At 34.6% G+C, this 16,133-nt stretch overlaps 1 protein-coding gene across 5 annotated transcripts in view; it reads right to left on the reverse strand.

Moving 5' to 3' along the window:
* The window catches only part of CEP128 (centrosomal protein 128), a 96,242-nt gene that overhangs the window by 15,048 nt on the left and 65,061 nt on the right, over nucleotides 1-16,133 (reverse strand). For all 5 annotated transcript variants that reach the window (XM_025151095.3, XM_025151096.3, XM_004941843.5 and 2 more), the window contains 2 exons: nucleotides 13,868-13,917; nucleotides 8,684-8,707 (listed from right to left, as the gene is read on the reverse strand). In XM_025151095.3, coding sequence (XP_025006863.2) covers nucleotides 8,684-8,707; nucleotides 13,868-13,917 — 74 coding nt within the window. The remainder of the gene's footprint in view (nucleotides 1-8,683; nucleotides 8,708-13,867; nucleotides 13,918-16,133) is intronic.

Consider the following 16,133-nt stretch of genomic DNA (forward strand, 5'->3'; position numbering starts at 1 on the left):
GGCAGCACTGAGAAAGCAGCGTAAATCTTTATTTGCGAAGCTGACATCTGCTTTTGAGAAATGATAAAAAAGCCCTGTAGGGAAAGGAAGGTGCATATAATCTCTAGTGAAGAAGACAGGACCAATCAAATTCACAAAATTTTAAAGTCAGAACTAATAAAGGTTATTACTTATAACAAGAAAATAGTACACCCTTCTTTCTCATCAGCTACATGAATTGATTAGTAGATTTCGCATTTGGATTTGGCTAGCTATGCTTAGATCAAAACCACTTTTTTTTTTTAATCTTCATAAGAAATTCTGTATTTTAATATGTAACAACTTGCAATCAGGTAGGCTTTTATTTTTTTTCCTACCCCCCCCCCCCCCGCCCCCCCCAGCTTGCAAAACTCATCTACAGAGATCTTAAGTAGAATAATATTGTTTCCTGTAACATACCTGGTTCTTTAACAGAAAGGAATTATAGAACTTTCACATATGTATTATTAACGAGTGTTTAAAATGGTGCAATCAGGCAAGAGGACTAAATACAGCGCTGAAGTGTTTTCACAGATCACAGCATATAATTGTTTTTATAGCTGTAAAATACCTACTTATTTTCCCCAAATGTTATTATACCTCTCCACTTTAAAGTAAAATTGCCTAGAGGTATCTATCACTCTGATGTTTTCCTCTTGTAAGTATCACTTCTACAACAGAAAGGAAGTAATAATTCATATTTCATGATTCATTTCCTTATGTTCATCAATGCATTGGTTTTCAACTCCACTAACTTATGATGAACTGTAATGTTTGCTGCTTCTTCCCCAAGCAGCCCCTGGTACTGGTCTGCATGCGCACTTTTGAGGCTGGAAAATACCGGAGAGACAACAGACTTTGAGCAGTAAAAGTCTCTACCTGCTCTCATGAAATGTAATCTTAACTATAAGCGAATTAAAATACTGATTCACAGCATTCAGCAGTTATTCCAGCTATCGCAGAGATCTGACAGACAGTCTGTGAAGTTTTTGATTCCAAACAGCAATCCCCTTTCAGAAACAAGCTTTTTCCTCACAGGGAGAAAACAAAACTGTAATAGAACTGCGTTTCTTTTCTTGGCCCAGCATCAAATTAAACCATAAATAATTTTGCTGAAAGATTTTACTTGAGAACTGTAGGAAAACAAACATTAGAGATGTGATACAGAGTTGAAAAAAAATTGTAGGGGATACAGGGCACATTTAATGCAGTGGTGCCTCAGGATCCAATGAAATACTTTCAATTTATAGAATATTCTTTTTCCAACCAGAATATTATTTATTTTAACCTGTGATCTATTCATATCATGAAAGGAACTCAGGCCATAAGTGTATGTCCATGCCTTAAGCCATTCGATATTCAGCTATTTCTCAAAATTCCTGTGCCAAGACCCAATGTCAACACTATCATTAAATGAAGGAAGATGCTCATCATTTGTTCTTTCCAGGTACCTCCTAAATACATCCCCTCTATTTCATGTGCTACTTGTGAAAAAATTTAGTTGTGCCTCAGTTTGTTCCCATTACACATGTGAAACTATTGTTACTTTATTAATTCTCATCTGGAAAGCAGAAGATCAACCTTTGTGTTATGTGCTCGCTCAGTGCTTAGTTTCTGGGTCTTATCAATAGTGGATAAGGGACAATAAATGCAGCTTGAATTTAATTCCTATAAAATGATTGGCTTTAAGCTAACCACTACTGATCAGGATCCAGATCATGAGGAAAATGATATAGAGTTTCAATAATTTGCTAATTCAGTTTTCATTAACAACCAGAAAAGATAAATCAACACTGATCATAATTTAAAAAAAAAAAAAAAGAAAAATAAAAAAGCCAGAGAACATAATGATTGCAAATTATTAATTCACAGTGTGCTTCCAACATCTTGCCTACTGAGTACAGCAGTGGAAATTTGTGTCAGAAGAGAAACAGAAGTGGAGAAAGCTTAGAGAAGAGCAACAAGAATGACCAAAATTATTGACTGCTTTTTCCATGCAAGGAGTGAATAAATAGAAACATTCAATAAAGGCAGGATTCTTCAGCAAAGAATTTAGGTACCTGAACGGAGAAATGACCAATTTGCTCAAAATCACAAATCACATAATGATAGAAACGTTTATATCAGTTTTGAAAGAATTTGGGCCCATTTATGATTAAGAAGCCTCACTGACATTTGAATGGCTGCAATCTGACCAAATGACTGAACAGAAAATAAAATATATGCTGCTCCTGTACATGCACGATTCCCTAAGCATTATATTTTGGTCATTGCTGTACTTTGCCTGCATTTACATTCTAAAATACTTGATGATCTTGGGGGTCTTTTCCAAGCTGAGCAATTCTGTGATTCTACAATCAGAATAACATACAACAGCTTATTCAGAGGCAGAAACATGTTCCTTTTTCATAAAACTAATGGATAGAACAGTGGCAATGAACAAACAAAAATGGAAAAAGAAAAATCAAAATTTCTTAGGGGAACTTTTCTTAGGAAGAAGACAACAAAATAACATGTTGAAAAATGAGAGGGAGAGGTAATGAAACAGCTTTTAGCTGGCCCACAGAAATCCGTCCAGCAACTTAGTGAAACGCACAGCAATCTCTTCAGCGTGGATTAAATGCCACACTTGTATCATTAATGACTACACTCTATTCTATTAAGAGAGATGGATTTAGTCACACAAGATAAAATGCAAAAAGGGATATTGGATGCACCTGACACAGAAGGCAATTAAGCATTGTTAACTTTTTTTCCAAGAAACCGGAAAGCTATATGCCCTAATACATACAAACAATCCTAAAGAAAGCAAATGCATCTGTCTGCTCATTATTTAAAGGGGAACAGAAGGTACTGATATAGTGCACTGATTGTACTGATAAGAGGAACACCAATTGTACTGAGTGAAGCTGTATTCATGATATTTTATTTAACAGCAGACTCCTCCATAGAGTGCATGCTATTAATCTTTGTGTTTTTAAAATAAAGGCTATTTACTTTGAAAGGGGACATTTTATATTCTTGAAGAAGAATAAAACAAATTACTCATTTTCCATGATACCATGCAAACACTTTTATATTTAAACTGCGTGTGAACAGCTAGTCCTCCTATACTGATGCAAATGTCGCACACTGTCTCAAGAGACAGATCTAAATCAAGATCAGATACGCTTATTATTTTTAGTCTCAAAGATGCAATGCTAAACTCAAATAAATCAAAGCAGATTTCTGTATAGTTCTCATAAAGTTAAGCTTTCTAGTTAATATATTGAAAACACAAGCACAAACCAGAAACCAAACTTCACTGACTTTCACGTTACAGTGTCCGTTTCTTTTCTGAGGTAGGTGAAAATAAATGTCTATTTGTATAACATAGATATTTTCGAAAATTAGATCTGACTTCAGTAACATTTAGCCAGTCCCCAAAGAATATCCATAAAAAGACTAACTGCAACTGTAATTTTAACTGACTGTAACGTATTTCATCAGGGAATTATATGCAATCCAGATGAAAGATGTAATGTTGAAGGTGACCTATGATGTCTTATTCTTAAAATCAACTTTGCAAATTGAATATCTAAATAGCAAGAGTAGATGTTCCCCGCATGTTTAAAGATAGCATTTGATTTTCTTGTTAATCTACAAAACTGTCTATTGTCAGCTTCTGTCTCCACCAGTATACTGATAATGCATCTTAGAATATTTTAATGCAGAGTGTGGTTTTCTTTAAGAGCTCCTAGACTCATTGTTGACCTCTATACGCCAGGAAAATTTCACTTTAACTGGGACATTCTGTGACCTCGAACATCTTACATACAGAGGGAAATATATATTTTGTATCATTTTATCACTTCTTAATTATGCAATTGTTTTGGTGATTTCAGCACATTAAGAAATAAATTTACCTTTACAAAGATAAACATGTAAAACCCAGTTATATAACATGCAAGTTCAGTTGGTTTTCATTAAACTACACTGTTTCACTGAGGTTCAAAGTACTAAGATTTTTTAAGCAAAAACTGCACTTATACTAATCAAAACCAGCAGATCTTTGTTAAGAAAGCACTGCAAATATCAAACCAACTGAACTTTCAATTTAGACTCCAGATGTTTTTGCAGAGGGTGGGCAACATTTTAATTAAGGGCTTCATGGATGCTTCCTTTCCCACTCACAGGAACATGGACCATCACTTTTCACAATCACAATCACTCATCATCCCTATGGTAACTACAGGAATTGTTTACATGGAAAAGTATTAGGAAAGTATTTCATGAATTTTCAGTTGTTTGATGCATACTAGCAGCTGGAAATGTGGAGGAGGTAGTGAGTGAAACCTTTTGGCAAGCCAGATCTCTGTGAATCATCAACCAGCGTTCTGAGTACTACCAGGGGTAAACAGAAAAAATTTCTGAGAATCAATTCCTTATCATTTACTAAGATTTTATCAAAAGACACCCAGGAATCACTACAGGAAATTAAAAGAAATCTAACTCAATAGGCAGTGGGTGTAATGTAATGTTAGTAGTTACACGTTCTTAAAAGGTAAGAGGGCTTCCTTGTCATTCATAATGCTATCTTCAATTTTCTGAAGCTTTGCAGGCTAGACATGTACAGTTACATGCAATTTATGTCACTAACATGACTTCATTAAGCCTCTCTGAATGCGTTACAAAAAATTAAATCATGCAGCCCTCACAGGAAAGAAGAAATAGTGCTCTCTCTTACAGCCGAGAAAAAAATGGAATACAAAGAAGTGTTTTAACCAAATTAGTGTCACAATAGGGGAAAAAAATAGGAATTTGGCTTATAGATTTCCTCATTTTAATCAAAAGTTGGAAGACAAAGAATTAAAAAAAAAAACAACAACAACATAAACTATGGTAGCATCGACAGTTCTAATTAATGCCTGTGTTCCTAAGGTTACAATTTGACAGAATATATAAAAGAAATTCAACTCTAAAGTGAAGGAATTAGCAGAATATTAGAAACCTTCTAGTCAACAGTCTGTAGTCAATCATAATTACAGTTTGTTTTGTCATATATCAAATGAGAGAATGCATGCTATATTACAAATATTTCTATCTTATCATGTAATAAGGATCATATATTCTGCAGAAGAGTTCATCATGAAAGGTCAACATTTTAAAATAAAATACACAAATCTCTCTTTAAAATCATACTTACTTGCATATATTTTTAACACTATGTTAAAAATATCTTTAGTGATGACTACTGCATATCAGCACTTCTCGGTAAACTAAAAGAAATAACTTCCAATATCTAAAAAAATTAGTCTCCTGTAATAAAGATTTTTACTCTCACTAATAAAAAAAAATCAAGCTTATTTTTTTTATTAAAATATGGTAAAACTATTCAATATTTTCAATATGTAGAAAATGTTACACTAACTTCACAATATCAAAAGCAGCTTTCTGTCCAGAGAATCTAAGGGCTATTTTAGGAGGAGTGTTCCCAGCAGGTTAAACACAAAAGGAATAAAAGAATAGCAATAAACGTAGAGGAATAAAAATAAGAATAGGAATAAGAGTAGGAATAGAAAAATTTAGTCTGGAAAAGGCCTTCATGCTCATCAAGTGCATTGTCAATCTGACCTACTGAGTTCCACCGCTACACATTGTCCCTTAGTGTCACGTCCACACATCTCTTAAATAAATGATGCGATCCTTCCCCTGCACTCAGCACTGATGTGACACAGCTTGAGTGCTGAGTCCAGTTCTACATAAGTGACATGGACGTACCGTAGAGAGTCCACCAAAGAGCAAATAACATTGTTTAAGGGACAGAAGCATCTCTCCTATGAAGAAAGGCTGAGAGAGTTGGGACTGTTCAGCCCAGGAAAGAGAAAGCTCAGGAGGGTTATCATCAATGTGTACAAATATCCACAGGAAGGGTGTAAAGAAGATAGAGTGAGGCTCTTTTCAGTAGTGCCTAGTTACAGACAAGAGGTAATGGGTACAAACTGGAACACCAGAAATTCTGTCTGACCACCAAGAAGCAATTCTGTACTGTATGGGTGGCTGAGCACTGGCGCAGATTGCCAAGAGAAAAGAGTTGTAGAGCTTCTTCCTGGGAGATTTTCAAAAGCCACCTGACCAATGGTTGGGCAAGGTGACCTCCAGAGACCCCTTCCAACCTCAACTGTTACATGATTCTGTGAAGAATATTATTATTAATATCACCATGGCGGAACATAAAGTTATTAGATAAAGTTGCAAGCCATGCACAATAACTATTTATGAATAATAAATATGAAACAGGAGAGGGTCAGTAAATATGAAACAATTCATCCTGACTTCCAAAAACAGAGCAGTTTAATAAAGTTTACAGAATTATCCACATTTTGCAGTTTCTGAGGGAAGAGTGATAAGAAGGTAACATTAGAAACATACACATACATCTTTAGTTTGTGGAATTCGTGCAGACTAGTTGGAATATGTAAGTTAGGAAGATGTGAATTTCACTATTTTTTATTCCTACTGTAAATTCAAAAAGTAGGCAAAAGGCGAAAAATAAGTATAAATGGGAAAGCAATGTAAAAAAAATTAATCATATTCTTAACAGAAAAATGTATTGTTTAAGAAAAAAAGATATAAAATGTATGTGAAGAAAAATTAAAGGTGGCGATATTAGCAAAAAAAAAAAAAAGAAGAAGAAGAAGAAGTAAAACATCAAACAGCGGGGAGCAGAGGATGACTAAGTAGCAAGTGCAATAGCCACAGTGGAGGAGCAGATAGCAGCAAGGAAGAAGGTAAGGAGAGCATTATAAGAAAAGATACACCTGGCTATGAGCGTTATCAGGCAGCAAAAATTACTTAGTGGGAGTCAGCAGAAGGAATTGGAGACCCTTGGGAAAGTTCTGTACCCCCAGTGAAAGGAAGTGACACACTGGCTTGCTGATGAAAGGAAAGGAAAGGGAGAGGCGGGCAGGATGATGCTGCTCCTCTCCCAGGCATTTGTATAAGATCAAAGAGCTGCTGTGTTCTGGGAGGATCAGAAGGCCTTTGATGTAATGGTAGTCTTGGCAAGACACTACAGAAGCAAACCAAGGACAGCAGAAAGTATTAACTCTTAGATTTAAAAAAATTACTAAATATTCATGCATGCAAAGTGGGACAGCCATGAAATAATCACAAGAGTGACTTGCAGAGTTTGCTTATTGATAGAAGCCACACAGAAAGAAAGAAAAAGAGCCCAAATGTGGACAGTGTCAGGCAGTCACGTAATCTCTCTGCATTGGGCGTTGTCACCCTTTCAATTCTTCACCTAAATGGGTGAAAAAACAGAAAACTGATACAACTATGAGCCCGCTACTACAGTAGAGGAATCTAGGAGCTTTCATACTGCTGAGTGTGTGCAAACAGAGATTTGTTTTACTGTTATTCAAAGCCTTAGTTTCATTAACATAAAATATGAGTTAAACTGAAACATGTAGATGTTCACACTGGAAATGAAGTTTCAGTCGAAAAAACACAATCTTGCAGAATACTTACAACATTAATGGAGTTATTCTAAAGTTGTGACATTATAACAAAAAGCCAAATAAATCCAGAAAAGTCCGATCCAAATAATCTATGCAGGTGATATCCTCACTACTGTGTTCCCTACTGAAAACAGCAAGTTGCCTTACTATCAAAGCATCTACAAGGCATGTATTCACTGGAATAACTGGTTAATTTCAAATACAATTTCTCAGTCTCTACCAAGGTGGAGGGATCTGACAAAGACTGTGACCAGGCAGTTTACCAGGCAGCTTACCTCAGTTCACAAGAAGTGGGTGGCAGTGGATACAAGCCCACCTAACTGTCACGTAGCAAACCATGATTAAGAGACACTTCTGAACAGAACTGATTCCCACAGCATTATGTGAAGCATCAGGACCCCCACTTTGAGCATTAACTCCCTATTGGTACGAGGCAGGAGTTCCAATACTGCACTGTGATTTATGAAGGAACTTAAAACATTTTAGATTTTAAACGTTTATATTTGCAAACTTGATGTTTTCAGTACTAGTTTCTTTATATGAACATTTCTGGATTTCTGATAAATAGAAATGATTGTATGATATCTTATCGGATATGCCTATAGAGAGAAGAAACATGGTTCACATCCATCCCACCCTGTCCACTTGGTAGACTTATTATCTTGAGTGATCTAGATAGTCAGTCCAGCTGCATTCATGACATGTACATGTACTAAGGTTTTTGTACTTTCAGCTTAGTATTTCAAAATTATATTTCTCCCCAATTTTAGTTCCAGTGTAAGCAGATGTGGTTCTATCTGCGCCTTATAGGGTAAACATACAATGGCATGTAAAAGGCACTAGAATGCTTAGATGTATCGCACATACTCTAACCACTTGGCCAATAGTTGAACCTCTCAGTTCATCCTCAGTATAGCTTAAAGCAACCACATTTCACTCCCAACAAATGTGAAATTAACTATACAGACAAGTATACTACACTAAATTTTATATCGCTGGTGCTCAAATACTGTAACAAAAACCTAAATAGAAAGGTGCAGTGTAAAAATATCATGTGTCTTCAATGGCAATAAAAAACCCAAATGGCAACTTTAAAAAAAAAAAAAAGACCACATAAAAATTACATTTTGAATCATCAGTAGTTTCATTATGATAAAACTTACCATTTCTAAGGACATAATTCGTTCCTACAAATAAAGTAGAACATGAAGTTAGAAATCTCACTTAAAACTCTGCACTGAAGAAAATTAAAAAGAAACTTACCAGAAAATAAGAAATAATTTGAACAAAATATATTTACACCAATATATATTTTTTCAAACAGTAGATTTTCAAAAAACAGCTAGATTTTCAATATTGTTGATTCTACTCACACATCCCAGAGTTTGGCTCCCCTTTCTGATCGTTTGTGGCTGTAAATCTAGAATGCTTTGGAGTTAATGCCACAGTAACATGTATTTTAATTTTCTTTAGTTTTCTTTGAGGTATTTATTTTGAAAAGTAATATATAAATTCCATAGCATTATTCTGTAACCAGACATTGCTTTGAAGAACAGCTAACAACATCTTGTTACTGATTAAACAAAGCCTAATATCAGACAAAAATAAAATAAAAGTAAAATGAGTTTATGTCAGCTTTAGCACAAAATATGCGGAAGATAGAACTTGTGTATTTTAACATCCTGCTTCCCATTGAAAAGTATCTTTGAGAGATATTAAGCAATTAAAATCAAGATAATATATTCTGTCATTATGCGCTGACTAAATATCGTATTTTTCAGAAATTTGAGAAGAAATATATTTAAGTGTTTAGTAGAGCTCACCAGACTGTTCAGTTGAAAATGTGATCATTAAAACATCACAGGAATCCTTACTTTTTTATAGTATAGGAGATTTTTTTTTTCTTTCCCTTTCTGGGTGGATTAAGCTAAGAATTCTTATAATTTTTGCTATTCTTTTCCTCCTAACAGGTGAAAATGATTATAATAACCTGGATGTATTCCTACAGCATCCACAGACTGACAAAAAAAATTACAATAAAAATATTATTTGAAAAACTAAATACAACTTATTTTGAGATGCCCAATTCTTCACAAAAATGCACTGGGCATTGCAAACACATTTATTTAAAGATTCTGGGGTGGAAAAAAACAACTAATTACTATAAAAAAACTGGCATTTACAGATCTCAAATTTGTGGTGATATTAAACAGCATTTTACTAGCAGTTTACAGATATAAATGTTTTCAGTTAAGAAGGACTAGTTGAATAATAAAGTCAGAGTCAGCGTGGCATAAGTAGGATGATTCAAGTGATAGAATAAATTTAGTTTTCAAAATGACTCTTGAGGCACATGATCTAGCTGCAAAAATTCTAAAAACTGAATAAATTCTTAGAATCTCAGCACATTTTCTAAACCACCATGTAACATATTTGGAAATCTACCACAGATTATTTATACATCATCAGTATATTTATATGTCCAAATTAAGACTACCTATTTTGTTTTCAAATTTTTTATATTTGTGAGTCACTAATTTCAAAGTAAATGAAAATGGCTTGTGATTGTTTTCACAGAGAACATACATGCAGTTGAATATTGCAATCACGCATAGTACATTATTTTCAATAAAGCCATAGTTTGTACCATGGAACAGTTTACACAAAAAGGAAGGTGAAAACCTTAGAATCAGAGGCTTTAACCTCCAATGAGATAATAAAAGAAGTGAGGTTATATTTGAAAGTGAGAACATTGAAAATGTTCCAGACTCCTCAGAAGAAAAAAAAAATATGTATTACAAATATGAGAGTACATGTAACAACAAAGCGAGCATACATGTAATGAGAGCATATTTTCATATCTAATTATATAAACTCAACCAAATTTGTGTATAACACAGAAACTCTAAGAAAAATATGAAAACATTTCAAGATGCAAAACCAAGAATACAGCGATGTATTCTTGCATCAGTATCTGACCTCCTAAAAAGCCTTATATCAAAGAATAGCATATATTTACATAAAAACTCCATCCTTGCCACATAAGACCACACTGAGGTTCGTAATGAAATATATAAATATTCATATCTTCAACTTTACAAAGTATTATTTTGCCTTTGCCATGCTATGTTGCAATCCAACATATCCCCTAAGTAGAAGATGATGTGAAAACTGCATGTCCAAGAATCTTCGTAAAATTATTCTTTCTCACTGTCAGCTGAGGGTACTGCAGAAGCACTAATTTTACTTCTCTGTATTTGAATGAGAAATATTGGTTATTTTCTGGATCTTTAGGTAACTGTAAACATATCGTTTCCTCAAAAGGAAATCTTCACTAGGAACAAAATGAATTCTATTTACATAGAACCTGTTAAGCTTCATTAAAATTATTTTTAACAAAAGGTGATGCTTGCATCCCCTCAAAAATAAGTAAATTAAAAATACAATGAAAACCACATCTCTAACTCTGGGGAATATTCTTGGTAATTGATGCAGAGACATTGTGAAGAACCTCAGGGTATTCCTGGTCATAATTTGTCCACAGAAATGCACTGATTTCTCACACTTTTCCTTACACCTCTAGCTTTTCAATGACTATGGTCAGTGTTCAAGGTTCAAGTATGAAGAAATGACTCCCTCAGTCATGATAACCTGACTACTTTCAATTGTTTGCCCATAGTATAAACGATAATCCTTCTGTCTACCTGTATCCTGAACATACTTTTTTACACTATTTAGACTGCAAAGAAAATGCATGAAGAATTGATATACTTCATACAATTCACTGTATATATAAGATGCTTGTTAAAACAGGAACCTAGAAATTGTACACAAAAAAGATATCAGCAATCTCCTAGCAAAGAACTATCTGATCAGGCCATAATATTTGAGGAATCGTATTCAAGCAGGCTGTAAGCCCCTGGAGCAAGAGTATTATTTATATGCTAGTGGTCATTAATATGTGAAATAATTTCCTTCTAGCAGTCTACTTCAATTAAAGCTTTCACACATTACCAACTAAACATAGGCTTTGCTAAACTGGGTCTCAGGGGAAAAAAAAGAAGAAAAAAAAGAGCCATGCCATCTGGTCTACAAGTTTCAGCTCTAGGAAATACTACAGTTAAAGAAACTCTCACCTCCACTTCCTATGCTTTATATACAGAGAAACAATAGCATAGGGATTATAGAATAGAATTATATAATGGTTTGGGCTGGATCTTAAAAACCATCTAGTTCCAAATGCCTGCTATGAGCCAGGTTGCCATGCACTACATCAGGCTGCCCAGAGCCCCATCCAGCCTGGCCTTGGACACCTTTCAGGCTTAAGACATTCACAGCTTCTCTGGGCAGCCTGCTCCAGCACCTCCCCAACCCAAATAAAAAATTTCCTCTTAATATTGAATCTAAATCTCCTTAGTTTTAAACCATTTCCCCTTGACCTATCACTATTTGCCCATGTAAAAAATTAGCCTCCATCTTTTTTCTATACACTCTCTTTAAGTACTGGAAAGCTACAATGATGTCTCCCCAGAGCCTTCTCTTCTCCAAGCTGAACAAGCCAAACTCCTTCAGCCTTTCTTCATAGGAGAGGAGCTCCAGCCCTCCTTCTCCACAACCTTCTTGTGCTGGGGGCCCCAAACGTTTAGTTGTGACTTGAGCTTTTTTTTTTTTACTGTTTGGTAGCAAAGCTGCATATGTTCCACCACTTCAAAATTAGAATATAAAAGAATGAAGCATTCCAGATTGGAACCATTTTGAAACATATTGACAATTCTGGACAAATTACTATCTAGAAAAATAACTGATGCTCTTGCAAAGTACTTTGTTTGTGAAAGCACGTGCATTTGAAGAATTAAAAAGAAAAAAAGCTATGAGGCACTCAAGTACAAATTCAGCAGCCAGAGAAATACAAGTGACATACCTAAACAAAATGGCCAGTTAGTGAAGGGCATAGGGCAATCTGGTCAGGCATTTGACAGACAATCAGAAATACACACATGCACACAAAACACTAATTTGATGCAACGTTTCTCCAGTATAACATTACTCCTTATTCAGTCGGAAGGAACATAATTAGAACAATTTGTCAACTATAGTGCTTCACAGGAAAGCAGATACAGAATTGCTTCACATGAAAGGAGATCTTTTTACATTGATGTAACTAGATATGCACCTGTGTAAACTGCTTGCGCAGACAAGCTCTCAGCCCTGTTGAACTTGAGCTGCCAGAAAGCTAAGCCAAATTTTTTGTTTGAGCAGGAAACAGCTGGATTGGTGTGTTGTGTAATTTTTGGGTCTTGCAACTTGTCTCCTTTTACTGGATCAAGCTGTTTCTAGACTAAGCTTTTGAAATTTCTCGCCCTCAAAACGCATTATATTTATTATATGAGCAGAGTCGGCATACATTCAAACACCTATGGTCAAAACTCAGGTCAATACATGATTTCATTTTCCTTAACAGTCATTCAATTTCCTCATAAAAATTCTGTTCCCACTAACCTTAGAGGATCCTTCTCCACTGATACATTCTTCATGTTGAGTATAAGCTTTCTTATCCTCACACTGGGCATTGCTTGCTGTAATTTTTTGTTAATTTTTTTCTTGCCTCTGCATTCTGAAGAAAACATGTATTACCCTTATAACTTCCCAAGTCTCACTACTGAGACATTCCAGTTTGGTTTCGCGTTCCTAGACATTTTCATTTCAAAGGAGTATATGTTTTCTTTGACTGTAATGCTTTAATGCTATTCCAGAGCTGAGGCCAGGCTCTCACTGTGCAAGCACAAATATAAAGTAAATGTTACAGATGCTATACAATGAGAATTTAATATATTGCATCAAGCTCTAGCATATATCAACTAATTTTTTTCTTTCTCACAAAGGTAATGATGAACACTGAATGTTTCAGAGGTTAGAATCACTTACTTCAAATATTTTACTTTCAGTTTTATCTGGAGATACAGAAGAAAGCAACATACTCAGAGAATCTAACTCAACCAATGAAGTAGAATTTAAAGCATTTCTGCAATTCTGTATGCGGAGTTGCACCACAACTATTTCCATGTAGTTTGAGTGAAGCCAACAGTAAGAACAGAACAACTTCAGTATATGCTGTGACATAAAAGAACCATTCTTTTCACAGAAAGACAAGATATATTAATTGGAGAGTGCTAAGTACTTTAGTCTTCTCTAATGTGCAACTTAAATGTGAGGAGAAACTCAACTGTGAGTCTTATTAGCTATCAGGTCTTTGGTCACATGCATTTCCCATGCTGAATTTAAGATACATCTTATTAATTTCAAGGGCAATTAAAAAATGTAGCTCCTTAATTATATAAAAGGTATACCTGGAGAGCTCCCATTTCTTCCTCTCTTCTGTGCAACTTCTCTAGTAGCTCTGTAAAATAAAAAACGAAACCCATAAATTCCCCTTCTTGTCTTATAGCCTGATAGAAAAGGTACTATGTAAAATAGTCAGTGAGGTGTTCCATTTTGTACAACATTCCTTTTAACCTGATTATACTAATTGATGAAGTGTATCAGTGATACAGTTAGTTTCAAGCATGGGCTGTTGGGAGCATTAATAAACTATCATATTTTGAGTGTTTAAGTAATTACAGGACTTACTTCCCTATAGTTAAATCAATCTTTTAGTATTTATAGATTTGAATTTTAAAAGTGAAGAAATTCACTCTGTAGAATTCTGAATGTGGCTTTGGAAAGTGGTGGCCTTGCATGATTTCCTTGAGTATATTTCAGTATTGTAATTGAGTTGGTAAAAATTAATGTTGTTAAACTAGCTTTAAAAAAAAAAAGGAGGAACACATCTGTGTAAAATGTGTGTGAAATAGACGATTCCTCTCTGTATTCCACTTGACCCAAAAAGATTCATATACTCAACTTCACTTTATTTGAATTATAATGCACCATTTTACATTCCATCATAATGACATTATTGTTCTAAGCAAAAAAGGATGTTATTACAAGGTTCTTTTCAAATAAGTTTTATAAAAGGTAAATGAAGTAACTTCTGCTAATGATCTTTAGTCTTGAAAGGTCTCTATCTGAAACTAACTATCTTCAGAATTAATTCCCTTTGCCCACTGCCTAAACCATCTGTCCTGCAGAATACTTCATAAAACTCTGTACCAGAAGGGCAGATAGGTGTTAAAGCGATGTAATTTAACCGATAATATACTCCTACATTATAGAGTTGCCCTTTATGACCATATGTTTAAGAAACAAGTTTTGTATCAAAACTCATGAGTCCATTTAACGCCTCATTTAAGAAAACAAAGCTGAAACAAAAAATAGATATTAAAGCAACATATATTAAGCAGCTTTGCAAAAGAGTCTCTTAAAAATGCAGCATATTTCAGCATTCTTTTAAATATGCCTACTATTAAGGACAAAATATTTTTGCCTATGTGACCTCAAGAGTTCTGTTGATTTACAAGTTGTAAAATATTTCCCATATTTAAATTTTTATGCAAAAAAAAAAAAAGCTTTAGATAATCAGTTTCAGAAAATAACATTACAGTGAAAAGATAGAGAAGCACCGTGTCTGTAACATAATGAAGATAACCACTATCCCTAGTGAAGGCTCCTTAAATTCATCCAGTGAACACTGAGTTTCTCTAATGACACCTTTCTTTCTTAAAGGCAATTGCTCTGTGCCGTGAGTTTCTATATTTCTCAGTAATTCTGCTATAACTATCTTTCCAGGTCTAAGGTAACCACAGAGTTGTAAATAATATATCTTCATTTTCATGGGGCACAGAACACATCAGTTTATAGATTGTCTGGAATGATCAGCAGTAAGGGAAAAGCATTACAAAGGCTACCTCAGGCATCGATGGTTCTTCCCAAAAAAATGGAAATAGACAAGAGAAATGGCTTTTACAAATTAATATATTAATCAACATATTTCCCTTTTTTTTTTTATTTCAGGCTTAATAAGAAGCACAAAATCCTATGAGTTACAAGCTCAAATCATTCAAAAATCAAACATATATCAGTTGTATTACTAATACTCAAAATCAAGAGCTTGTCAGAATATTGTATGAAAAATTAAGGATCATACTTTTGTATAGTGCTACAAAATTAACAGTGGTTAAATGACACTACTCCTTTACCTCAACACTGGGAGCAATAAGCTGGGAAACAAGATATGGAATAGATGAAATTAAAAATCATAGGTTTATTTTGTAAAGCCACTGAATAAATTATAATTTGGTATCTGCCAGTCCACCACCTCTCTCATCAAAGAAGGTAGCACAAATACAGATGTACACAAAATTAGTTCTTCTCATAGTCACAAGCATAGAGCTGTAGAAGCAAAGGACCCTCAAATGCGTAAGACTTGTTTACTCTGAAGTTGATATTTACACTTCAGTTCCTCATACATAGCTAAGATACTGTAAGCTAAGTAAGATACTCTCAGCCCTCTGAAAAAGCTACAGATTACACAGGAAGCTTTATGGAAATTCATACAGCACTAAAAAACATCTGTCCGCGAGCCACTGTGGTTGGCAGAATAGCTTCCTAAGCCCCACTAGATTTTGACTGACTGTAACGGGAGTTCAGCCAAGTAGCTTAAATGTAGCCATCTCT

The sequence above is a fragment of the Gallus gallus genome, chromosome 5 (assembly GCF_016699485.2).
Source record: "Gallus gallus isolate bGalGal1 chromosome 5, bGalGal1.mat.broiler.GRCg7b, whole genome shotgun sequence".
In the NCBI taxonomy this organism is placed as follows: Eukaryota; Metazoa; Chordata; class Aves; order Galliformes; family Phasianidae; genus Gallus; species Gallus gallus.